Source organism: Falco peregrinus, chromosome 5 (genome assembly GCF_023634155.1).
Source record: "Falco peregrinus isolate bFalPer1 chromosome 5, bFalPer1.pri, whole genome shotgun sequence".
Classification (NCBI taxonomy): domain Eukaryota; kingdom Metazoa; phylum Chordata; class Aves; order Falconiformes; family Falconidae; genus Falco; species Falco peregrinus.
This window is the reverse complement of record NC_073725.1, coordinates 42,615,942-42,643,079: the sequence shown is the minus strand read 5'-3', so window position 1 is coordinate 42,643,079 and position 27,138 is coordinate 42,615,942. Positions and strand designations below refer to the sequence as shown.

Here is a 27,138-nt window from a genome sequence, read left to right as displayed (position 1 = left end):
GGTTCAGACCCAGGTTTCAAGCAGGCAACAGGGATATGGGGAACATCCTGGAGTGAGGAGCCTACTGAACAGGAAAGCCATAATCACTATGCTGAACATACCGTAGAAGAGCTGAGCTACTTGGGCCTGTACTGTCCTTTGTGGCACCTTTAACATTTGCATGCCTTTTTCCTCTGCTTACTAAAAGCGATAGTGATTTTCTTATACAGGTCCTGAACAAGTATATTGTTATATAAGCCAGTAATGTAGGACAATAGCTCAGGACTCAAGCTTACATAAACAGATAGGCTGTTCCCTTTGTTTTATCAGCTGCTCTGCTTCATAATTTGATTATCATTAACAGGCTCAGTGCTTACATATTTCCATAGAAACTGTCTTTCACTTTCATTCTCAATGACAACAAGATCTGCAAAGTTCTTCTGACAGACTCTCCGTGCTTCTTCCATATGGACAAGTTCTTTGCTGAAATAGTACTGCTTATCTTCATATATTATCCATCCATTATCAGTGACTTGATATTCTGAAAGATAAAGAATCATATATATTACATTTATATTTGGACTGTACAATGCCTTAAAATTATACAGTAAACTTTTCTTTGAAAGAGAAAAAAATCCTACCAAATTTGTAGTTCGGTTCAGGTTTTAGAAGTGAACCTGTGAAATAAAAGATCATCATGAGCAATATTGCAAATTCAGAAAAATCCAGAAAGATTTGCTTTATGTAGTTGCAAATTCTTTGTATAGCAAAAGAGGGGGGAGAAAAAACCCCAAGCTATGAATCATGTAATGCATTTTCAGGATTTTAGAGCATATACCACTGGACTACATTAAAAATGTGTATAATTTAGAAAAATTCATCTAGTGAAAAATATATATCTTTAAAGCATATATGTCTCTCCAAAAGCCCTGTATTAAACAATACAGGATGCGTATAAACACATTACAGATGAAATTCATATCAGTTTGAAAATTTATTAAGTATTTTTACTTTAAAATAAATTAATAAATAAATGAAAAATATTTTTTTACTTAAAAATGCCATACTATTATTATTTTTTTTATATATTCCTGGGACTATAGTCAAACAACATATTCCAACCAATATAGTAAGCTCTCAAACTCACCTACACAGTAGTGAACTATTTACAAGTACTGAAAGCTTAATGCTGATATTTTGTTAATACCATACATCATTCCTAGCATCTCAATACATTCCTCCTATCCCAGTGGCTTAGCTTTTGCTAGGAAGGTCTGTTTTTAACAGTCCTGCAGAGTCAGCAGATGCTAAACCCAGATTTCTGCTTAGAGGATGGACCAGGTGGAAGCAATTAACCTGTTGCTATTTCCAGAGCCAGCTATACTGGTAGCTCTGTTTTCATTTGGATGCCTGTTACTTTGTTCTTCACAAAACCTACTAATTCTGTTCTTAGCTATCTCTATTTCTTCTGTGGTTTGATAGAGAGGAACATATTATTAAAGAAATGACAGGAACAGTTATATGAGAAATAAGCAGACAAATGAAAAAGCAATCAAAATTCTTCTGTTGGGAGATTTTAAATATTTTCTTCCTAAGTATTTAGTAAAAAATATTATTCAAATGTCTTCACAATGAATTTATGTGCTTCACTTGATTTTGAATTTTTTTTTAATTCTAATTATAACATTCTTTTTTTTCCCAAAAGATAGAGTAGCTTAAGTAAATATGTGTCTTAAGTGAGTATGAGGGAATTAAAATCTGAGCATCTGTCCTCTCACATTGATTATTTTAGAATCTAGATTCACAATAACAATAATCTAATTATTTTGTATTTTTACATTTGAAGGGTCATCTAGGATCAAGATAAAATGATCAGAATCTTTATTTTATGGTTTCTGAACTCCTCCTGAGTAATCTCACCAAGAGTAGAGATCCACGTCTGTGCAGAGGAGCATGCTCAGCCCACCAGAGAGGGCTGTGCAGGATGTCTTGCTTCAAGCTGGTATGCAGAAGTCACTGGTTTGACGGTGCATTTGTATGACTAATCTACCCACCAGGGAACAGTGATTCTTCCTTTTTGGTTAAGCAACTTTTCAATGTTAGCACGGTGCCTTATTTGCTGTTCAAGGGTAACAGTTTGTTGGCAGAGCCATCAAATATTAGATGTACTTAGTGTTTTTTATATAACTACTTCTCCCTTCCTTTCTCTGTTGTGCTTCCCACAAGCTCCCTGCATGCATCCAACTTTCTTTTCAAGAAGCTCGTAAGACTCTCTTCTGCTCCATGGAGATGCATACACGTACTCAGTTTACAACCAGGAAGAAGGGATGTAAAAGTAGGACTAAGTAAGCAAAATGAGTTCTTTCCTCACGGGTTGTCAGTGGAGGTCCTCAGCCCATAAAGACCCTGTCTCCTGCTGGCAGGCACCCTGATGCACGTCCATCGGGTCCTTCCATGCCCTGGCCCCAGGTGCAGGAGTCCTGTCGCTAGGGCCCTCACTTCCAGGCAAAGCTGGTGGATGCAGGAGTCCTTCAAGGCTACACCAGCCTCTATTTTTGATCTCTTTTTCAGTGTTGCTGGTTCCTGTAGCAACTGATCCCTCTCTTTGGTTCCCATTATCCATTTCACAGTGGGAAGCAAAGCTTTTTTCTCTTTTGTACAGAGAGTTTTAATGTCCTGCATCTTTGGCTTTCCTGGGTAAGCCTGAAGCAGATAGACATACAGGGAGGAAATAAAAGGAAAGGGTGTAAGTTCCTTTGCCTTGCAAATTTGTTCGACCCTTGGCAGAAAGAGAGAAAGGCAGAGATGAAGTAATAGGGACATCTTTAACTTCCTGGATCTGAGTACAATTGAAATATCTCAATTCATTCCTCTTGCTTTATGTGTTGCCTTCACTGCAACCGGTTTTAAAATTAACAATTCCCAGTATCTATCTTCTTTTCAATTTGTTTAAATCCATACAATTTGCTTTTGAACTTGGCTTTATCGCTCCAATTAAATGGGGAAGTAATCATACCTTTTTTTGTTTCACAAATCCAATTAAGTAAATGTTCACAGTACAAGTCATTCCAGCGCATTTGAGGTGATCTATTAAACATAACACAGTGTTCAATTTCTTTATGGTTGTTGGGTTCATCGTCATCCCAGTTCTCATAAATTACCTGTGTTGGAAATACATGTCAATTACTATGTGATTCGAGCTGAGTAGAAGTAATTGAGATTGCCTTTGTTACACAGTTTCAGGATCTCATCATCTCAAGTACCTTGTTTATGGGATCAGTAGGAGTTCAGATAGGTCTGAGGGGGCTGTGAAAGTCATGCTGATCAGCTCAATTTCCCCATCACTCCCTGGAGAAGGTGTAAGGGTTGTACAGTATATAAAAGTATGTGTCTCCTGGAGGAAAAACTGATGGGTGGAGGGAGTTGTGTTTATTTTGCTTTGTGAAAGATGGCAACCTGACTACAGCAGTGCCTGATCTGGGATGCTGTGAAGGTCTAAGAGCACGGACTTTAGAAGATGGGATGTAACATGGTGCCAGGGATCAAACAGGCAATTTTGTGCTTCCATTAGTGTGTTAAGACAGTGTCATCACTAAGCACTGCAGCTGTTCAGCTGATGGATAAAGGGCTGCCGTGTACCTGCCAAAGGTCTAAAAAAGGTTGGAAAAAAAGGCATAAAGAGATGAAAATCTATATATTCTAAAGGACAGGAAGTCAACTAGTATCCAGCAAATAAGTACTCACCGGGGAACCATCAATCCAGGCAAATCCTTCATCAGGATTTAAGAGAAACAAACCGATCCAGAAAGCCTGAGTGTGCAGTCCTTTATACCTAAAATAAATCATACAATATAGATACATCAGTGTAGAAGGAGATGACATGATATAAATGTTGGAAAGCATAGAAACATGCTGCTTTCTGTCACATCTGAATCGCGAGCTGCTCCTTCACGTTGGTCCATAGCCAGGCTCACCGCCTGCACTCTGTCAAGAGGTTTGGTGGGGACAAGACTTGTCATATTTAAATATAAGTTAAAGGATAAGTGATGTGACACGGATCTAGCTCAGCTTCCGCCCTTATGGCTGCAACATAGCTCTTGGCTATAGCAGGAGTTCACATCAGAGGCTTTAGCAAAATTAAAATGTCGATAGAGAGCTGTAATACAGTTTAACTAATGAAAAATAGTGAAAATTTGGTTTTCATCTGCTTTGAATTCCTTCTTGGCACTTCCTATGTAGTTTCTTTAATACTTCATGCTATTCATCTTGTACCTACGGACCAGATAAAATGTAGTCCTTTTTCATTCAGTACATAACACAAAGGTTTCATAGCCTAAAACAGAGACTAACAGACAAATGAAAACACATTCAGCTTCTCACAATACTGAAAATAAAATGAAGAGTGAAATCACAAAAACTTTTTTATATGAAAGTTTTAAATCTATTTGAGAAAAGATTCACACCACTGTGTGAAAGAGTTTTGGTTAAATAGCTATATATTATGTGCCACTGACATATCTTGACATTACAGAATGCAATCAGGCTATAGTGGTCTAACTTTGGGGGCAAATAATGGCATAATCTTTACATTTCAGGTGAGACATAGCATCTACAGTGCAAAAAAATTTAATTAAAATTGATTCCTGTTTGATTTCAGGAGTCTTCAGTTAATAGTCAGAAAATTACCACATTATGTGTTTTGGTTTACATTAACAGTAATTCAAGGTTGTTTTTTTTAATACATTGATTAAAATATGAATTGCGACCAGTTAAAAAAAAGAAGGCACAGTTAGAGCTGAACATCTTATTGTCTCCCTTTTGGGAGGGGGACTAACATGTATAAAGTTGATGAAATCTGGAGAACAGCCTTGATAAAAACCTCTGATGGAAATACAAAAAATACCAAAGCCTCTTTCAAATACTAAAGATTTTCTTTTTGAGAAAGCAATGTTTCAGGATGATATTTTCAGATTAAACATTTCCATTTTAATTTAAAATGTGTTTGTGTTTATTCACTCACTTGCCCAGCTCCCATTATATTTTGATGGAATTCTTACATAATTCTTATGTAGCATGAACATGAAAAAGAATAGTTGTGCAGGTACTTACGATGCTAATTGCCATAACAAAATTTGATCTTCTCTTGTATTGATTGTGACCAGATTTCCTCCTATTTCTCTACAAAATTCTTCTGCCTCAAACCAAGACTTCTTATGGTTTCCCTCTCTCACAAAAAACTATTGAGAAGAAAAAAAGTAAAAATAAATTACTAAATGTGCAAAGTTTAGCATATAAAAACATATGTAATTAAAATCAGTATCACTTCAACACCCCTTTATTCTTGAATAAGACAACATAACATCTGTCAAGACTTGTCATATCATACATTAGTTATCTAAAGTATTTTTTTTCTTAGCATCATCTATTTTAAAGTAAGGCAAGAGTACCATAAGTGTCTGAGGAGAACAAAGGATATCACAATGTACAGAGAAGGAAAAAATAATTTATAGCTTAGTTGGAATGTTGACCACTGAAAGGGTCAAAGAAAGATGGAATAGCTCAGTTGTGGTGTTCTGCAGTATAAAGCAGGAGTTTTTTGTGAAATGGAAGGTAGAGGGAAAATCAGTAGGTTGGAATAGAAAAGATAGTACGGACGGGGAAAGCTGTTTGGCAAGGTGCTGACCTGGCTGAGGAAGCGAGTTTTGTGTGGCAGGGCAGGCATACAAATAGCTCCACTTTCTGCTATGAAATTTGTACATTCTTGAAGTAAGAAACTGGATGCTTTACATTTTTGGGAAAGGATAGTCTACAATTTGGTAATTGGCATAACCAATAATGTTAGTAACAATAATTAAATGTGACAAAGAAGTTGAGACCCTTATAAATACAGAGCTAAAATGATCTCTGGCCTCCCAATAGGCAGTCTCAAGAAAGAAAGAGAGAGGATACTTTACATGTAAAGACCTGGAAGAACAGTGTTGCATATTCACTTTTACTTGATCTGTTTTGCCTTTTCTCTACCTTTTTTTCTTTTCAAAAAGGAGACTTTAAAAAGCATTTTTAGCTAAATCAAGAGAATGCCCAAAACCTTTACTTGCTGAAGAGTCACTGATGTCAAACTAAACCTGGATCTAAAAGTATCACTAATAGTATCACATGCTGTGTGAGGAAAAGTTGGCAGAGGCCCAGGTTTCTATAAATTTTCTCTTAGAAATATTATCTTACACAAGTGACACTGCCAGCTCTTGGGATGCCATACTATGTTTTTCTGAGATCCCGTATTCCTGGAAGCAAATAAATCAAGTGAGGTTCTCACCTGGCATTTAAATAAAAGAAAATATATTTCTAGCTCTCTGTTTTCATTGTTTCAGGTATTTCATTGTTGACTTTCATTATATTTGATGGATTTTCTCATGGTTTTTTGCCTTCTGTTGCTATAAAGATAATTCCCTAAAACTGACCCAGCCCTTGGTCTCTGAGTACCACAGTGACCAGGGCACCGACCCTGGGCTGCCCAGCACTCAGACTGGCACTGAAGGGAGACACACACTTACTTTGAAGCACGAGTCTGCCTGGGAGGCTCCGTCCCAACCTTCAGCACAGGCGGCCGTAGGGACCCGTACTGGCGGAGCAGGAGGTAGCATTCCTGCTGCCTGCTGTTTGCAAAGGTAATTTGCTGTCTTCTCGCAGCTAACCACATCCCATAATCCAGCTGCAATTCCAGTTCCCATGACAACACAGCCTTGCTCTTTTCCTTTGTGGCATTGAAAAGAAATTAGTAAAAACAAAATCTTAATTGCTTTCTAAGAAATGAGACTTTCACTTTTATTCATAGAAAAGTATGAAAAGGAAGATGCAGATTGTACAGATCAAAACCCATCCTGGATATAAAATTATTTTAAATACTTCCTGCCAGGGGCCAGATATGGGCCAATAAGTCTCACAGACACACCTTTGCCAAAAAGGGGGATTTGCAGCTTTAGAATCTAAATCTTCTTTATGTTGCCACCCCATGGAAATCACAGGGCAAATGGCACTTGATTTTATTTACATATGTAGTAAATGGCCTGACAGCTACTTTGGGGTTCTCAATATCCAGGCAATTCAATTTCAAGAAGGCTGATATCAAGTACAAGAAGTTTGTTTTAAGGCATAACTAGCTAGTGTGAAGGCAAGAGTTCTCCTGCAGACGCTAATCTGTTTTGCTGAAATGCTGAACAGCTGGATGTTTGCTGCTCATTTCTTACATATGCACCTTGTGGGCCAAAACCCTGTCCATAATAATTTTTCTCAATCTGATTAGTTGTTGTTAGCTGGTGTTAAGAAGTTGAAAAAAAATGAGACCATGGACCTTTTAAACTCCTGCACAGTATTGCCTTCAGTCTAACCCATTACAAATCTGTTTCTGTACAACTTTGCAGGAGATTGACTTACACAACACCTGACAGCTGTGACAGTGCTGGTTGCACTGTTGTCAAACACAACGTCTGATGCTGTTGGTCATTTACATCTACCAGCACAAAATCAAATGCCCACTCTAATTTCAAACACTAGGGGATGGGATGGAAAGCAGAAACCCACATGAATTGCAGCTGCAGTCTTGTCACAGGGGTCGAGCCCGTGCAGAGCTTACCTGGCATTAGTGTATTCCAGTGTGTGAAGAGGGGACTTTCACCACTGGTCCACCTGAAAATCCCTTGTTCTTCTGTGTTGGAGAGACCAATCCAGAAATACGTTTCAGACCTCAGCCCCGTCAGACTAATCAGAAAGGCTTGCTCAGTTCTGAAGCGGAAAACAGTGTTCATTCACAACCTGTTGTCTTGCAATATTAATCTAAGCGGTACAAATAGAGGTATCGCTATCATGCTAGCATGACCGCCAGGCAACAGCTCTGCAGTGAAGTGCAGACAAAACCTCAGCAGGCTTTGAAGTGTGGTCAAAAGAACTTGGTGAGGGACAACTTTCTCCTTCCATCTGAAGGCACCTTCTTTTCTTTCTATCCAGTTCTGTGAAATGTCACAAATCACTGCTTACATGGGCTTCTAGCTGTGTTCTCCTGTTTTGCTAGTCTTTCCAAATCTTGGAGGTACCTCAGACCACCAGGTCAGGACCAAACTCTCAGCTTTGCTAGCCATCACTTCTGAAAGCAGTCATGTTCCTCAGAGGCCATGAAGCCTGCAAAGCCTGACCAAGGTACAGGTAGGCTGGAAATGATACATTCTGGCTGTGGTGGGGCAGGTCCTGGTTAAGATTTCCTACATTTGTTTGGAATTTGGCTCAGAAGGTAGTTTAGAAAAATATTTTTGTTAAAGCCCTCCTATCATAATGAGATAACATCCATCAGTAAATAGATTAAAATTGTAGTAACTACTTTCCAACAGAAAAAAAAAACCCAAAATAACATAGAAATTGCTTTAATTAAGAATTGAAAATAACAGAAAGGATCCCCAAAATTTTAAAAATGTTGTAATAGATTAAGTAGAAACCCTTAAAACATTGAGCACATTTTTTTCCTTCATGGATAACTTTATTTAGCTTACTACTACAAAATTTTTGAAAATTGCTGATAAAACACTTTGAAAAGTTCAAAAAATGGACAAGTTTTGCAAGTTTCTTCATCAGAAGCACTGATTTTGAAGTACAAAAGAGATATTTTCCTACCTGCTTTCCACCGTAGCTAGATAAGCTTTGCTCTGTTCACATCTCTTACTTGCTTCTGAGAATGTCAAAAGTGCAGAGCCCACCATGTAACAGTGTGAACCATATCTTTTCCAACCCTGTAACAAACATAAAGTTCTTAAGGTGAAATTGAAAGAGACTTCAATATTAGCTCTGCTCTTTTGTGTATAAATATACCATGTTAAATTTGTTGCAGGTCATGTACATGTAAATTAATTTTGACTTTCTTGAGTATTTTCACAGCAAAAATGAAAAATGCACATCTATTAGTAAATTGCTAGTAGGAAAAGACTAGGTTACCTCAAGAGTAGATTTTCTAGAAGATACAAACACAAAGACTCTAAGAGAAGCAAGAACCAGTAAATGAATTTGTGTTCATGTTTTCCCAAAAGAATTAATTTATGAGAGAACATTTACATCTCGGCAGCCTGGGTCCTCTATTGTCTCTTCTTCATAGGATTGTGATGAAGGCTTCTTTTTACAGATGTAACCAAGTTGCTTATTGCAAACATCTGTTGCCCAGTATCCGTCCTGGAACAGCAGGGAGAAGAAATGAATGTAAAAAGGGGACATTCATAATCATTTCCTCTTTCTTCACTACAAGGCCCAATGAAATATGTTACCTAGGAAGGCTATGGGACCATTGCCGGAGTTTTATTAAAAAAAGATAAAAATAAAAAAGACACATCTATCAGTATTAGTTTAAGAAACATTTGATGCTCATTTCAGATGAAAGAAGGAAATAAGTAACATCTTGAAGTCTCAGCGTTACTTGCCATCATAACTGTCTAATGAGAGGGTTTGTAAAGGTACGTTTCATCAGGGGCTAATGGATCTGCATTCAGAGCAGGATTATTTCACTACACTTCTGGAAAAAAGGTCAACGAAACTGAAATAATACACATCTGAGCGTGTTGCAGTAAATCTATTTTATCCATCAAGGAGAAGACTGAAAACGATGCATTTCTTTTTAAAAAGGAATTATGTAAAAAATAAAATTTAAATAGGAACATTTTTTCCACATAAAATCTGCTCTAGCATCAATTCTATTAATGCCTAGTACTGGCAAGCAATGTTCTTCTATGATATAGAAGTTCTTTCAACAACAGCATGTATTTCATAACAGGATTTTCTATTTGCTGCTTTCATGAAAAAATTAATGACACTGCATGTGTACGTGTGTGTATGTACATGCATGTAACTGTGTCAAACAACCATGTCTTGCAGGAAAATGACTTTGTGAGTCAAGCAGTCAGAAATACTGTAGGATTTTAGGTTAGGTATTTGGCAGGTAGAAATTTGAACTCTATGTCACAGCTGGAAAAACACGACCTAGTGCCAGGTTTCCATGCCTCAATGCCGTGTCTTAGTGGCATGACAATGGGGGACATAATGGTTTGTCGGATCGGAAAACAGGGTATGCAAATACCCTCTATGATAACCACACAATGTATTAGCTAGTTTATCCCCATTCCTCCCCCAGAGCCATAACTTTTTTCATCACTGCAATCATGAAAATGAATCTGATGTAAAATTTCTGGATCAGACTATTCAGCAGATAAGAAATTTCAGAAGGCAGCACTAGGAAAACGCTACCTCTCTGTTTCTGATCTCTCCTGTCCTCTGAACTTCTCTTCTGGTTGATGCCAACTTTATGGGGAAAACTATTTTAGGGTAAGATACAGAATAACTCTTGAATAAGCATATAATGACAAGTGATTTCAGACTGACATAATTATTTGTTTGCATTACTATGAAATAACTGCATAGATATACCTGCCCCTTCATAACAACACAATCCTCCAGACCGTTTGTGTAGGTGGGATGCCTGCGCTGCCATTTGGTGAATGTCACAGGAGTCCTGTCACTCCACTCAAAATAGAAGTGAGCCTTCAGGTCGTTCAGGCCCAGCCACAGCTCTTCTGTTGGCTCTGGAGCATGGAAAAGAATAGGTTTGCTTGTGGCCCACTGTGCAATACAGTGAACATTTTCAGCTGCAGAGCAAAGAGGGACTGATAAATGTGGAATGTGGCACATGAGAGGTGGTCTCTGTGCTTTAATAAATATGCTGGTTTCCTCTCAGATCTGTGGTAAGAGATGCCTTGGTACTGAAAGGGCCTCCGATTCCATACAGAAATACTGAGTTTAATAAACATAAACTATGGCTGGCAGAAGACTTTTGCAAACTTTCTGAGTATCTGTGATTCAGAGCGACAAAATGGCCCCTAGCATGGAGGGTGGGACAGTGAGTGGCTGTGAGTGTCCCACCTCGGGAGGTCAAACCGAGCCCAAGCCATGAGGACATCTGCCAATGCATCTCTTTAATGGGGAAGCATCAGACAGCCTGTAATGGCCCGTCAGGGGGGTTCATCAAGTCCAGCACGTGTGACAAGTGTCAGGACTGGGTAATACAGATCCAAGGGAAATCAGAAGTGAAAAGGTGTTAATTTCTTAGAAGAATATGTAGCAAGAGGTTTTAATCTCAGCAAGAAGTTAGATTTCTTCTAGGTTTGGAGCTCTGTTCTGAATATATTGAACACAGAGTAAAGGTGCCAGAAGTGCAATTTTTAGAGATCTTTTTGTGTCTCTGCAAGGGATACCTTTCCTTTTTTAGTTTTCCTGCTTTATGATGTTTCTTGATAAACATAAATATACTTCTATTTGTGCAACAGCAACAACATAAAAGAGCACCATAAATTAGATTCAGCCTTCCACTTGTGATATTTCAGAGAAACTATTAATATTTAATATGAAGCTCAGCTTTTATGTGATAGTTGGGGCAAACAATACAGGCCTACATACATACTCACTGTAACCAAGCTGTGACACTAGAAAGCTGAACTCAGCAATGTGGTGGACACTTGCCAAATCTCCATCTTGCTTCTTACATGAAATGAGAGCATCTTTCCATGTTTTGGATTCCCGCTGAATGCTGTAGCAGTGACCTGCGTATGGCCACCAACCATCTGTGCACTTAATAGGTCTCAATTCTTCTAAAAACAAAGCACAGATTTTCGGAGCAATTTTGCAAGAGGGAAATAAAGGACACTACAATGAAGTCTCTCAGGCACTCTTTACAAAAGTGGGACTATATGAATAAACATATAGCTGCAGTTAGAAATGCAAATACATTCAAATGAAAAACAAATATCATTAAGGCACAGTATGCTAAATATGCAAATAGAATGTCTCCTTAAGCAGAGAATCATTGAAAAATGCCCATATTGTGTCAGAAATGAAATTTGAAATCATGCTCTGGGAGGAAAGAGAGACCAAAGCAGACGTCAGCCTCTCCCCTCCTTGCCCCCCGGAGGAATTTGGTCAGTGTGCCATGGTCTCCCTCGCTGCCTGGGTGGCTGACATTAGGCTCTGCCTGCTGTACAATGTCCTCTTGCAAACAGACATAATTTTCAGATATGGAAAAGCATGAAGTAATTCTTTGGTAATTGCAGCTCAGTAAACATTGCAAATTAGTGCAGAGCTGGTAGTCTTCATATTGACTCAGTGACCTTTTTATTACTTAGATTTCTAAATATCTTTGAAAGCTTACCTTAAGCTTGCTTTGAAAATAGAATCTTGCATTTCTTTTTAAGGTTAATACTGGAATAAAGGTTCTCTGAAATTATTTCTCAACTTTCTTCAATATAACTACTTTTTAAAAGTAGCTTTTATAACATTCCCAGGTGATAGCCTCCAGCAGTTCCCTCATGAATGTGACATGCTCATAGCCTTGTTATGTCATTGAAGCCATAGGTCAGGGTGACCCATGGATGAAATGCAGCCTGTGCATACTGCTGCTCCTCCTGCTCTGCTCATCTAAACCCAATGCACTGCATAATGTTGTCATCAGAGGATGATTTTTTTCATGGATGTTAGATTAACTGCACTTGCTCATTTGGAGCAAATGAGAATAAAATTTCTACTGTATTTATGCAAATTTGATTGTTGGCACTAGTTACCATGATAGAGCAACTTCTATCTGTCTTGCAAGAATGAATGATAGAGATGGAACAAAATAATATTCTCCTGTGGATGTTTAATACACAGTGGGAGGACAAAGGCAACATATAAAAGTCTGTGTGTGCCCGTATAGCTGTGTTTTTCAAGAGTTTCTAATGTCTTGGTTGAAAAATAATGCTGCATACCTTTTACCATTTGCAGATCTTTCACAGACTGTTCTTTCTAGAAGTCAGAGAAAAACCTTTTGTTTTATTTGACTAACCTACCTTTGGGTATAATGTCAGACTTTGAACTGAAGTTTCTCTTTTGGCAAATGTAGCCAAGTCTCTGGTTACATGCTTGATTTTCCCATTTAGCATTCTTTCTGGGATTCATCACTCCACAGATTTTCCCAGGGAGTAGGAAAGGACTTCCTTAGTGTAAGAGAGAAAATAGAATCTCATAGCAAAAATAAAGATGATTAACAAAACCATTACATTATCAGTAGAAACACCAACTTATTCCGATTTCCTCAGTGCTTAATGTGAAGAAGCTCTGCCCTATAGGATAACTGCTATTGCAGTTTATAGGATGCTGCTTCTAGTCTATGTTTTACAAGTAAAGTAAAAGCTTTGTTTCAGGATAGTACTGGGAAATTTCTAGTTCTTTTCCTGATATCCTGGTGCTCATAGACAGAGCAGATGAACCTTTGTCCTGTGTAAAAAACTTCTAGACTTTAAGAATATTGAGTTTTAAGTTATATTAACTCCAGTATATGTCAAGATTTTCACAGTTCTGCTTTCCTATAAATTGGCTTTTCTGTATTCTGTTGCAGTGTGCAAAAGCCTCTGTAATCAGGAAAGGAAATTTAATGACACAGAATTTTTGAAGACTTAGAGGAAAGTGTAATTATTCCTTTACCAGTTTGTACCTTTTCCAAAACAGGAGACAGCTTGAAATACTTGTGGCACAAAGCAAGCACAGGACCAAAAAACCAACAAGCAAACAGAAGAGCTCCCTGCCTGTGAGGAGCACCACAAACCCACCTTGTCTCCCTTCCTTGAGGTGGCCCAGTGCAATTTTGCCTACACTGTTGAGGAATTATGAGATGGTTCTGTAAGCCTTTCAATAATATTTAGAATTTCTTCAGATGACATAGTGCCATTATATTCTAAATAGGTTTGCTACCTTTGCAAGATTTTATTTATATTCATACTCTTGGACAGCACATTATGGAAAAAATTCTGATCTCTGATCTGTAGGCTTATATATTAGTCCAAATGATACTCTGCTTTCATAAGCAAGATCTTTGTTTAGATAAGAAAATAAAAGAACCTGCTATAGCTGATATCCACACTGAACTTTGTAATTTGAAGTGTAATTCTTAAAATAAAGATCTATATCTTCAGCTATTGTAAATCAGAATGGGCTTTGCTGAAATAAAAGTAGCTAAGGCAGTTTTTATTAGTTGGTCTCTTATCAGAATCCATTCAAAGGTTACCAAATAGATACAGTTCTTACCTGGAGCCCAGTTTAGATATCTGAAAGGACTGCCCCCAACCCATTGCCATCCACTGTTGAAATTCAGACTGTTCAATCCAATCCAGAATGCAAAACTGAAATTTTTAATTAGCTCTAAATTAGGGGAAAAAAAAGTCAGTTGTATGTCCCTATTCTCATCCTTAGCAAGTTCATGTAAAAGAAATAAAGGCAAAAGCAAGAAATTTATTTTTCTTAGTTTAAACCAGCCAAATTCTAGTACTTCCCACATTATTGAGTTGCACAAATTAAAAGAGTAACATATTTAAATGAATAAATATCAATTTAGCAGAGATCTCAGTTGTTAAAAGGGAAAATTAACATCTTATTTTACTAATAAGAGTTTACTTCTCTCACTTTGTTTCATTACAATATAAGAAATGCAAAAAATACCTTTTGCCATTAGGGAACTGTGCTAAAATGTAACAGATTTCATGGAGTAAATACACCATAAAAGACGAAGACATTGTGCCAATCAGTTACTTCCAGATTTTTTTCTCTTAGTGGTTTCAATGCCCCCTTCACACCATTTATAACCAAACTGATATCATGATACTTGTTTCTGAAATCCACTGGAGTTATTTGGAATTTATGTGTGCGAATGTACCAATATTAGAACCATCATCGTATGTTCTCCTAGAAAGATTAATAATCCTTGGAACACAGAGGAAAAAGGCAAATCTAAGAACCAGACCATAGCCCTGGTCAGGAATGAGTGCACCAGCATGAAGGCAACTGGAGGAAACCCTCTCCCTGGGACAGCGACAGAAGATGTGGTAACTCCCACCTGGAGCCCAAAGGTGGGGTGGGTTCATATTCCCCCCTACAGAGGTTTGGGGCCAAACCTTCATATAAAAACACCAGCTAGTGAAGGGAGTTCAGACCATCTCCCTTTTGGCAGCTACTGAACCACCCCTGACACCCTGTCTTCTTCACTGAGAAAGAAGACAAGGCAGCCAACCTCACCATCTAAAGCTTTGGAACAGCATATTTTAAGGTCTTGTTCCCTACTATTTTACCTCCTATATATGCTTGCTCATGAATCTCTATGATGCTTAATAGTTCTGCATTTTGCTGCTGACAGCTTTTTCTTGCTTGGTGCCATGTTAGAGCTGATTCTGAATTTATCTGATAGTGAGTGCCAGTTGAAACATCCTCTGTCCAAAATCTTCCTGTGTCATCTGGAAGAAGAGGTGATGTAGAGCACTGCTGTTAGAGGACTGACATTACACCAACTAAAAGCAAGTATGTAATGATGCACAGTAATTAAAAATGCACAGTATTAACTGTATGCTATCATCCAGAAAAACTGAAATCAGATTAGGCATTAATTAAAGTGTAAAAAAAGTGTAATTGTTATGAAATTTAAAACATTAATTTAAATTTCTGGGGTTTTAGAAGGAAGTGAATGGGTTTCCAGCATTTGCTTTTAAATTGTTTTACACAAAACGTAGTACTAAGTAAACCAGACATATCTGTTGATTGAAAAAAGAGATTCCAGGGTAAAGTCAGAGGAAGGTAAGCATGTAGGTGAACTATGACCCTGAAGGCTCTTCAGCCCTGTGGGGCAGGAACTCCCTCTTAGCTCATCGTCCAGAGAAGCAGCTTTTTAAAAAATGGCAGAACCTTGCCCTTGACAGGCTGAGGAGCTATAAAAGCAGTCTGTGTAGCACCAACAGACAGATCAGCTGCAGTCTTTCTTTGCAGAACAGCTCCCAAAACCTTGTGAAACTGTTGTGTTATTGGGAAGGTGTAGATGAATGAAGGCAGTGGGTTGATCAGCATTGATAACATGCAGCTGTGGCCTTGCCTCAGAGGCAGTGGGTTGGTTGGCATGGATGATGTGCAGCTGTAGCTCATCCTGCTAAGTGGTTACAAAGCCCTGAGGAGTGTGGGAGAGGGGGTTGGATGGAGGAGCAGGAGTGTGGTCTGATCTCTGGAGGAAGGGGAAAAACAGCATGGACAGTAGAATCTTACTAATGGTAAATAAAAACCTTGTTGCGGCCTACTGATTTCTGCTGCAGCAGTTGGTGCCCTGTGTGAGGTTGGCTGAGTTGGACTAAGACAGAAAGGCAGTTGGTGAGGAAAGTGAAACAGTTTGTATACTGAGGTGAAGGGATCCAAACGTAAGTCTGGTACAGAAGACAGAACGAAGATGGGAGAGGAGGATAATTTTAGCAGCAGCATTTTTGTGTAGGCTGCTAACTGGAAACAAGAACAAGAAAGGAAATGGATGTTAAGGGGGGAAAAAACAGTAGATAGCAGTTTAAGTGAGAATAGACCTACAGGGCATGCCTGAGGAATACAGGACAATGGGAATTTTCTGAAAGGAAGAAACATGTCTAGATTCATACTGATCATGACATGCACTGAAGTCACATGAAACAAGATATCAAAGAGCCTCTTCATCTCACTTGTCCACAAAACCACCTCCAGCAGGTGAGTCTGGCTAGGCTGAACCATACCTGGGGCCACATTTCCACTTGCTGTAGAAGGAGCACTTGGCTACTGGGGCTAATGGTCAACCAGATCAATTTCATTTGGGCTACTCTGACAAGGATTGTCATGAGGGTGGGCAGCTGGTAGCTGATAAAGAGCCTGGTACCTCAGTAGATAGTTTGCTGTGTTTCATGACAAGTTAATAAATAAAATGCAGGACTTACTTATGAGTGGGCAAAATCCATACTGTTTATCAGCATCAAAGTCTGCGGTTGTTGCACACCAGAGCCAGCCATCTGACCTACCAGCATCTGTGCATTCATTGTACTGTTGGCCTTCATATTTGAAAGGGAATACACAGGGCTGTCCATTGGCATTTCCTTGTAATGTAAAAGTGTCTAGGAGGCAGAAAAGATTATGAGGACATATGAAAATAATCCTAAAATCATAAATCTGAGTTCCTAGAAATGGATCTATCTATCAGTATATTTCTCTAAATTGAGAGGTCACACTATCTATTTTAATTTTAATTTTTCCCCTTGTGCAGCTAGAGATTTTAAATACAATATAATGTTTTAGTAAAATTTGGGGTTAAAATACTGCTTTTAGAGTTGGATATATATTCCCTGGAGGAAAGTCAAGTTCTGTGATGATAAATTGTGGTTCCTGAAGACAGAAAACTTATAAGTAGATCTCAGACAGAGTTCACTGCATTGTTGTATTCTGTATGGCTCAATAGGTTCACTTTATCACTCCATCTTCTCATTAATTGTTTGAAGAAAAAGGATAGCTGACCAGAGACAATACAGATCAGACTGTCATGAGCATATTTACTGACTAAAAATGTTAGGTTTCAATTTCACATTTTGCACTTGCACATTCACCCTCAACTCAGACTCTTTAAGGTTAGCAATGCTTCATCTTTTTAAACTATCACAGTATTACAGGAGCATTCTTTTATCCTGAAATTTCTGAAATACACCTTCAATCTCACATTCATCTGCTCAGTTCTCTGTACATTGCTGCTTTACCGTTTCTCTCTATAGCTATATCCAATGTGGTCAAACTGGAGGTCAGGAGTCAGGTCTTCCTTCTCATACCTCATGAGCAGAAAAAGAAACTTGCATGAAAACATGGCTCTAAACCCCTTTGATCACTGCACGATGGGTGTGATGGGCAGGGTAAATGGAGATCTCCATGCTTCCTCATCTCTCAGAACCCTCCCACAGAGTGCCATCTGATTTAGTATTTCCACAGAAAGAAATTGCAGTTTACAGATTCTGCTCTTACTACCTCCATTTACCCCTACACCTCCGTTCCTTTATTCTGTGAATCAACAACATATCCAACATACTCTTCAGATCATGTATCAAATCTGATAACAAATACAAAATAATCAATCTATGCATTAAAACTGTAAAGCTGCCCAAGGAAAAACATTATCATAGCTAGCTCAACACAAAGCCAACAAGAAACTTACCCGATGACTGTAATGAGCCATGCATGAGGGAAAGGAAAACTAAGAACTTGGAGAAACTCATTGCAAATGGAACTTGCCTTTCATTCCCCTACTAAAAGTTGGACTGTGAAATTGGTAATGTATAAAATCCTTTTGAGTGAGGATAGTAACAGGTCCTTCTCTGTGTCAAAGCATTGATGGATAAAGCTCTGTACCCTAAATACAGAAATATCCTGTCACATGGTATTTTGAAATAACTGGCGTGCACATTGCAGACACTTCTCTTTCTGAAAAGTGAGTTGCTTCCAAAACTGAAGTCTCCATCCATGTAACAGGAGGTGGTGACATTTGTCTTTTTTCTGGGACTTTACCAGTATTACATACAGGTCAGTTGTTGGGGTGCTACACAGGACAGATCTCTAAAAAAGCAACTTGAGAACTGGTGACAAGAAACCAGCAGTCAAATATCATTGATTGAAAACTCAGTCTCTGCTTTAACCCTTACATCTCAGAAACGAAGGGAGACAAACCCCCAGTGGTTCAGCACATTGCCATAATGCCACAACTCTACGTATCTAGAAGAAAGAGAAAATTTTACAGATCTGCAGTATTCGGTGCTTTATGAATTATTGCTCACTTTAGAGAGCTAAAATTGTTTTTTTCCGCACTGCTACACTGTTTGCTTTGATCACAGTTTGAGACTGTGCTGTTCATAGCTACTTGTCAAAGATCTGAAGGAAAACCTTGATGTCATAGGCTAGTGGTAAGCTTCCCTGTAACAGGAGGGAAACTTCTGCCTGGAATACTTTTGTCAAGCAAAAGGATGTGTTCATCTATGATCTGAGAAATTCCTAATGAGGGCATTCCAGGACAAAGTCAAACATAAGCTAAATTGGAGGAGCTCCTTTGAGCAAACTGCTGATTTGAAAACCTGTATTGGCATGGAGAGTCTTACACAACTGTGCTGTAAAGCTGTGTTGGCAAATATTCACATGCAGACAAGTCCTACTGTTCCTTCTTTTTGTTTACATCAGTGAAATTAAAATAAGTTGTGGTAACGAGATTGAAAAAAAGCGATTAGTGAAATAACCAGTAGTGAGATATATATAGAAGCTGAACAGGAGGTGTCATATGAGGAGCAACTATCTTTGCCTTCATTTATAAGGTGTTAGGGAAAATTGTTGCGAGTGCTGGCTAAACTTGTTGACTTGGCTGTTAGAAATCACTAAGAGAGAAAAACATTTTCAGAAGAAAGTGGCTGGATTTCAGTAAAAGTAGGAATTTAATAAAATGTTGAATTATAACTTTTCTATTTGCAGGTGACATTCAGGGAGTACTTAGTGTGAGCGAGGCTTGCAAGAGTAGTACAAAGTTGTAAAGCTCAGCGGTACCACAGACAACAATGGGGTGGGAGAGAAATAGAAGCTGAGTTTACAGAGTGAAACCATATGTCAGATAAATCTGAAATCACAAAATGAAATGTCTCCAACAGAGGGGATCCCAAGGGAAAATACCTGGAGGACACAATTCCTGCCTAGTTTCCTCCTCTGCCCCATGAAGTCCAAACTGGGCTGTAGTCTCCCTTCTGTGTAAATGGATGCTGGTGAGAATTCAGCTCCCCAAGGCTGCAGAGTGATGGTAGGGGAGATTAGTGCAAACACTGGGGTAGGCTTAAAGAACTGAGCACTTCAGAGCTGCCCTTTTCACGTGACCAACCAACTTGGTGCTGGTTGCAGTCTTTGGGGGGTTGATGTCCTGCATGCTGCATTTCACTTGTGCAATAACCTGCTCTCACAAGTGTGCTAAATTCTTGATTGTATTTACACCAAGAAAACCAGGACTACAGTGCCTAGAAAAGAAACTTTTTTTTTTTTTTTTAATTACTATTTCTTTCAAGTTTCCGGCTTGCTCAGTAGACCCTGTGCAGCCTGGGGAGAGCAGGTTGTTTGCAGGGGCTATCTGCTAAGCACTCTTCTACATAAGATGTTTAGTGTCTATGTTATAATTGCAGCTCACCTAAATGCTATTTTGAACCGCTTTCCACTGTTTCACTAGCATCTTAAATTTAGTCTTGCAGATTCTTAGCACGGTATCATCTGCTGCATTCCTTAGTTTTCAGTTCCTTTTTCTCACATTTAAAAATGGAAAGTTGAATTCAAAGTGGTGAGGAGAGAAGTGCTCCTTGTTATTGACAAAAGTTATTGCACAGGCAGGAGCACCTCCCTTCCCCTTTCCTCTTATTTGATTCACAGAGAAGGCTGAAGCTGAAAATTATCCTAATGAAAACTTTATTTATTTCAAAGCACTAAGAAAAAAAAAGAAGAATGCAAGGGTGAGAGTATTTTAATTCATATTAGTGAACATACTACAGTTAATCATATCAGATTGAAAAAAGACCAAAACCCACACTTGAGCTTGATATAATTGCCGGTATAAATTGTATTTTCCATAGCAGAAAACAAAAATGGCAAGCTTTCCTATCCCAAAATTATTGGAGATAATTATATGAAGCACCGTTTTCTAAGTGTGACAGGATACACCCATGAGGAACAATAAGCATGCTGGTCTGATGGAGTGAAGTTTGTGGGGCAAAATGAGTTCAAGGCTGCAATAGAGTCGGGCAGATTTTACTTTTTCAGTTCTTTGCAGTGTCCACAAAGTCATGGGAATACCATTTAAATAGTAATCACGCTGTACTGGACGTTCATTCTCACTGACTGACTTCTATAGTCCTTTTCCAGTATGTTTAATTATTTTTGACAAGTTGTTTACACCCGTGTTTTTGCTAAGCCTCTTGAGAACATCCTGTCAGTTACAAAAGTAAAACATCAATGCATAATTCTAGTTTTATAAAATACACATGGTACAGAAAAGGGATTTAATTTAAGATTACAGGTATTCTCACTGGAGACTTTTAACGGATACATCCTTTAACATCAGCAAGAACTTGCTCCTCTGAATTGGTAGATGCTACAGGACCCATTCTCACCAATTCTTCAGTCACTGAGACATCATTTCAGAAGTGTTTCATTGCAGAATCTGTTGATGGTTGGTTTTGTCTTTTTTTCTTGTAGAAATAGATTGACATGCCAGCTCCAAGAAAAGTGAGGATAGCCAAGAAAATGAGTGGCAAAACGAAGACAGGAACATGTGGGTGAGTCTCTTCATTGTTTTCCTTGCCTGAAATGAATGCATATAACTGTGAAAAACTTTAGTACGTTTTTATTCCACATACAATATGAAAAACATGGAGGATGTTCTCTCCTGCCTGAACTTGGAGTCTGTTCAGTGTAAATCTGAGCCCTGAATTGTTGCTTATCTGTAGCCAGGTCTCTGTTGCTAAAGCTAGCATGGTTTTAGTGGATCTGGATTACAGTGATATACAATGCATGCAGTGGGTGCTTGTAAAAATTTAATGAAAATGCATGTTTTAAATATGGATGTGGGATGGTTTTTATTTGGGAATTAGTTTTGCAATTTTTTTATGTTACATTATTTACAATAATACCTATGGAAAAAAACTTGCATGTACACCTATTTGCATATACATCTTTTGACAGCCTGGGTAAAGCTCTCTGTGCCTGCTCTCAAAGCTGGTCACAAATGGGGTCACTAATGAGCTTGTCAGCTCAGGGTTAGCCCAGGAGCAGTCCAGTCAACCAAGAATGTGTGGGTGCTCGTGTGCACGTTAAAGGCACTGTGGAATAACCCTGAGTGATTTATAGCCATGCATTCCAGTAACCGTCAGCAGGACTTGTTCTCTAAACAGGAGGTGATTTGAGAAAACTCATTTGAAGTCCTTGTATTTAGATTTTTGTTAATTTTCTTAGGATAGCTCTTACCTTTTTGCTGTACAGGACTCCCGCTTGGCTCAACTTCAATGAATATCAGAGAGAAATAGTTTGAATTAGAATTAGAATTCATAAGTTTGACTGTTTTGCTAAAATTACACTAGAGCAAAAATCCCTGAAGTATTACCATCACATTAATGACATATATGTTATAAAAGGCAACATCAGTGAGGTAAAAAACACATTACTAAAGTTTTACCTTCCTACTTAACATTACCAAACAATAATATTCATTCATTTTAAACTTTATATTGGTTTTATGTCTACCAACATTCAAATACTGACTTTTCTACGTTCAATTGAAAATACCTTTTCACATTTTTCCTGAAATACTAGTTTTAATTTACTAAGAACATGAGGTACAAGTCTGGAGATTAATTTCACACAGCAAGTTTTAGAAAGCTCTGTCTGTCCAGCAGGATTTTGCTGTTACAATTAAGTTTAAGATTCTTAAATGTCTTCCCTAGAAAATGCCCTCTGAATCAAGGCTGTAATCTTTGTATTTGCCTATGCGTAAGAAAGAGATAAAGAAAAGATATTTATCAAATCTTTTTTGTTGTAGTTGAAGAGGTGCAAAAAATATTTGACACTCAGAAGAATTAAATGTACTGGATGTTCTTATAAAGTAAAAAAAAAAAAAAAAAAAGCAAAAAAAACCCCCAAAAACTCAAAACTATTATGAATCAAGACTCCCTAAATTATGAAGAAAATATTTCTCCTCTTGGCTCTCTTACATTACAGTTTGCCAAGATGTTTGCTACCCAGAGGAGAAGTTATAAAGGCAAAATATGAAATGAAATTAAAGCAGAGAAGGTAAAATGAATAGGTACAAAGCAACAGCATCCCCTGCTAAGGCAGGAAACAGTTACATATGAGAGCATCTTATGATTCAATGGGTGGATTTTAGTGCTTCCTTGCTATTTTAGTACTGTTTGAGATGGAATATAATTTGGATGTACGTAGTAAATCCTTAATGGGGATTAACTGATTTACTGCCACGGGCATGTGCTGATTTTAGCATGGAAATTAACAGCTCATGGGAGATGACTGCTTGTCAGTTACATTTCTGTTTGTTTTTTAAATTAAAGACTATGTTTTCAAAATGCAAAAGCTGCAAAATTAAACCTGATCTCACAGCTACTACAAAAGAAAGTACAAAGGTTTAAAGATGGCAACCTACTATTTTTTAGGTAAGATTGATTTTAACACCTAGCTTAAGAGAATGGAATGATAACAATTATAACGTATGTGCCTCCATCCAGGAATACCATATGTGGGCTTTTACCTCTGAAAAATTAGTCTGACATGTACAGTATTGCATGAAATTTTTCAGAAATGCTGATAAAATAGCTCCTGTAATGACTTGAAGTTGTCATTTAATAGGGAAGTGCTCCTTATATTATTGCAACACAAATAGCTGGCCTTTTAGTATCCCTGAGGCATTACTGACTTAAAGGTTGTTGATTCATGCCCAATACTAAACCAATTTTTTACGCTGGGCAGTAATATAGTTGTTGAGTATAACAAGCCTGAAGAGGAAGCTTGATTATTCACATGTAATTCCTCCTTGCAAGGGTAAATAACTGTTACAGTACTTAGTTTGTGGAAAAGTTATAAGTTTGCACAACTGTTTGATGGATGCCGTACCAATGCCTGTGTTAGTTATTCAAAAATTTTCTGAAATTCTCGTTCCCAACCTAGAGTGCATACAACATGTTACCATATTCCCATGTGACTGCAAACAGTGGTGTGAAGAGCTTGCAGTCTGCAAAAACAGGCAACTACAAGTGTTTAGAAAAGCAGGATGTGCCAAATGAAACTGTCAGAAATTACTTCCAGACATGTGGTGGAGGGCTGTAATGGTTGCTAGTAAACAGGTCTGCTCTGTCACTAAGGGCTGAGTCACTAAGGACTTACCTTTGGGTTTTTTACAGATAAATCCTTTTTCAGAAGAGCAATCAGTGTTGTCCCAATAACCGGATTGTGCATTCATTTCAACACAGTGATGCTCCTCACTGGACTCTTTCTCCTCCCAGTTGACAAAGTCCAGTACAGCATTATCTAGCCACAACCACTGACCTAAAAAGCAACATACAGATTAAAAAAATACTAAAACGTATCTCATGGATATTTAAACTCCTTAGCTCAGCAAATGACTTCAAAAATATGATAGAAACCCATTTTTCAGCAGAAGACCATATCATTTTTTGTAAAAATACAGTTATCCTCAATGTTTTCCTATTAGCAAAGCATTTTTCAATTAAATATTGAAAATAAGACATTACCATCCACATTTTGGTAAAGTCCTATCCAGAAGCCTTCTACTTTATTTCTAAGTGATTGCACTGTATGGATCAGAAAGTCAGATTCATCCGTGTTTTCTACTGAAACCAAGGTAGCACCTGAAAGGCATTAGCAAGCAAATAATTATAACTTATGTGAGCAAATACTGGAATGACTCCTTTTTCAAGTCTCTACAAAGAATAACTTCTGAAAGTATTATGCAAGCTGCTCTGTTGGTTTCCCTATTGCTTCTTGCGGAGGACAGAGACCTGGAGGTGCTTAGTGGCTGTGGTCACCCCCCCACTGCTCCTGGGATGGTACCTCAGAAGCCAGGAGCCGATGGGAGCTACACGGCTGGGAAACAGCCCCTGGGAGGAAGGGCACAAAGTCAATTGTGTCACTTTGTTGTGCCAGATTTAGAATAGTTTAGTAAGTAAATAAACTATTTCTAATTTTTGTAATTAATGTTTTTACATTTTTGTATGAGTTTTGTATGAACTTTCATACAAATCTTATCAGTTGATGATGCAGACTCTCACCCAACTGAACACACTCAAGGGAGGCCAGTGCCCAGCTTGTCTCGGCTGATGCTTCAAGGTAGTAGCAGTGGCCACGGTAAGGGATCCAAGCTCGGAGTTCATCTTCTTCAGGGCAGTCTCCAGGCAGCTGAGCAGGGTCAGTAGGAGCTATAGCTGAAGAAGCCATATGGTATGAAATTGGTATTGCATTATGAGTAACCTATCAAATAGGGTATGTGTGTAAATAGTATGGGATTTCTCTCACCTAGCCTTAACTATCTGGACCTCTCTCTGTGGTGAAAATTGATTATTGCTTATGAAAAGTCTTTGTCTTTAATTAGGGATTGTTTAACTTGGACAGGGAGCTCAGGGAGCTAGAGAACAACTTTAATGAGCAGTTAGTGTTTGTCCTGAGCCCCCTGAATATGCAAGATATGAGCAGGACCATCCAGGCAATAATATGTGCAGCTTTGTCATGACGGTAACTCCACCATGCTCAGGCATCTGGCCAGCATCCCTGGCGTGTGTGAACCTTGTGAATCATGACATAGTGGATGCCTGCACTTACACTAAACTTAAAAGCTTACATACATTAGGTATGTAAACTATTTTTGTTTTCCACTGAGTATAAAGGTGGGCAAGCTCCGGCACTGGACCAGAAGCCTTGCCTACGGGTGGATGCACCATGTAGGTATTTTCCCAGTTACCGAGAGACTCCTGGCACCAGTTGCAACTGGGTTTCCCAGCCGAAGTGTGGGCCTGGCTTACATTAAAGTAGTAACTGGTGATGTATCCTTTTCTTAGTCTCTGTAATGCTTTGCAGTAATGATTTAATGCTTTGCTCTTATTGCTCTTTTATCATATTGTGCATAATAACTAGTACAGTTTCCTTTTATCATATTGCATGCTATTTTCCCTTATTATATTGTAACATAATGAACTACATTTATTCTTATATTTGATTCATCTTATTTATCCAATCACATTTCTTAGGACAAGGAAACAAATCACATCCTGCAGCATCTAACTGACTTGACAGTACTGCGAGGAAAGCAAACCCTGAGGGATGATATAGATCTCAAATTTGCATTCTCACAGCACAGAAAACTGTTGTAGGCTCATGAATCATTGATATTACAGCCCCATATTGTGCAGCTGCCGGGTCTCTGTATGATGTCAGCTTATACAAAAGGAGCCATCAGCGGAGCGTGCCTCTGCCAAATTAGTCTCTGTTTCTGATCGTGTGCGCGACTACAATTCACTTCTGTTGGTCTGTGGTTCTTGCACTGCACATGCAGACCAAATAGACGGCTGGAAATTTCAACTTGGAAGCCACCTCCAAGCGGCAAAATCTATCTTTAATCTCACATCAGAACAGACTGTATTATGTAGCCTTAAAACCTCAAGGAGGGAAAATGACACAATTCTACAAAATCTACAGGCAAACATACCTCTACATACCTCTGTACTAAGAGTAAAAGTATCTTTCATGTTCTCAAGGCTCTTACGCTGACATCAGAACTGCTTTAGCTCTACAAATAGTGAATGGAATTGAAACTTGCCTGTTTTGGCTCAGTGACACCTGTGTGTGAACTTACGCAGTTGCTGCAGTTCACATAGTGAGTGCACACTCCCAGTACTTACATTAGACACAATCTCAAGTGCGATTTATGCTCCTCTCAGAGCAAAATACCTCGAAGACAGAACATTCATCTTATGCAAACAGTTATGACTACCATGAAAACAGTGCAGCCATATCCATTTGCACGAGAGGCTTTCATGTGCCTGAATCCATGTATCATCCGGTAGCAAACCTCCAGATTCTACAGGGAGATAGACAGTATCTTGAAACACACTCATTTGAGGGCTTTAGCCCAAACTGGAATTAAGCAGGCTAATGGAATTAGGAACGTGTCTTCAAAATTGCTATTTATTTGCTTACCATCTGATGTCTTACAAACTGAAAAGTAGCTTTCATTGCAGGGTGCTGTTCTCCAAGTACCATCAAGATCTAGGTAGACACAAGCATTTTTCTCCTTTGGTTCCCCTGCTGCCCATTTTGTGTACCTGGTTTTCCAGTTGTCGGTCCATTTGTAATAGCTGCCAGTCTGGAAACAAAGAAGTTCTGGTAATAGAGTCTTTACATAAAAAATTCTGGCACATAAATATAGTGTCCTATATTTATCTGAGGTTTTCAGAAAGACCTGTGCTGCTCTGTTTTTTCAAACACTGTACTCTGTTCTAAGCAGCATCACTGAGCACGCTGAGTTACACAAGAACTACATATAAAGAGTGTTCCACAGTACATTGCTTTTGGGATGGTTTTTCTGAAGTAACACAACCTTCTACAACATGGCAAGAAACTCAGATGAGTTCACCTTAAGTCATGTAGTAAATCCCATATCAAGAGAAGCAATTACAGAGAATTCATCCCCTCTGCTCTATTTAAACT

At 38.4% G+C, this 27,138-nt stretch overlaps 2 protein-coding genes across 4 annotated transcripts in view; both read right to left on the bottom strand.

The window, feature by feature from the left end:
* Positions 1-18,235, bottom strand: part of LOC101921305 (macrophage mannose receptor 1-like) — a 33,960-nt gene extending 15,725 nt beyond the window's left edge. The window contains exons 1-16 of one of the 3 annotated variants that reach the window (XM_027777268.2): positions 18,056-18,235; positions 16,800-16,973; positions 15,156-15,317; positions 14,119-14,232; positions 12,885-13,031; positions 11,469-11,651; positions 10,435-10,589; positions 9,076-9,189; positions 8,641-8,756; positions 7,613-7,761; positions 6,534-6,733; positions 5,089-5,216; positions 3,724-3,811; positions 2,996-3,140; positions 621-656; positions 357-520 (exon numbers count right to left, since the gene is read on the bottom strand). In XM_027777268.2, the coding sequence (XP_027633069.2) occupies positions 357-520; positions 621-656; positions 2,996-3,140; positions 3,724-3,811; positions 5,089-5,216; positions 6,534-6,733; positions 7,613-7,761; positions 8,641-8,756; positions 9,076-9,189; positions 10,435-10,589; positions 11,469-11,651; positions 12,885-13,031; positions 14,119-14,232; positions 15,156-15,317; positions 16,800-16,973; positions 18,056-18,116 (2,136 nt within the window). In that variant the 5' untranslated portion in view covers positions 18,117-18,235. The remainder of the gene's footprint in view (positions 1-356; positions 521-620; positions 657-2,995; positions 3,141-3,723; positions 3,812-5,088; positions 5,217-6,533; positions 6,734-7,612; positions 7,762-8,640; positions 8,757-9,075; positions 9,190-10,434; positions 10,590-11,468; positions 11,652-12,884; positions 13,032-14,118; positions 14,233-15,155; positions 15,318-16,799; positions 16,974-18,055) is intronic. The other 2 variants (XM_055806560.1, XM_055806561.1) reach the window with 2 other exon arrangements.
* A 2,124-nt stretch (positions 18,236-20,359) lies between these two features.
* LOC101921480 (macrophage mannose receptor 1) overlaps positions 20,360-27,138 on the bottom strand; it is a 37,628-nt gene continuing 30,849 nt past the window's right edge. Inside the window, exons 25-30 of the mRNA XM_027777263.2 lie at positions 26,629-26,794; positions 24,708-24,860; positions 24,171-24,287; positions 23,803-23,964; positions 21,877-21,909; positions 20,360-21,214 (exon numbers count right to left, since the gene is read on the bottom strand). Of these exons, the coding sequence (XP_027633064.2) occupies positions 21,051-21,214; positions 21,877-21,909; positions 23,803-23,964; positions 24,171-24,287; positions 24,708-24,860; positions 26,629-26,794 (795 nt within the window). The 3' untranslated portion in view covers positions 20,360-21,050. The remainder of the gene's footprint in view (positions 21,215-21,876; positions 21,910-23,802; positions 23,965-24,170; positions 24,288-24,707; positions 24,861-26,628; positions 26,795-27,138) is intronic.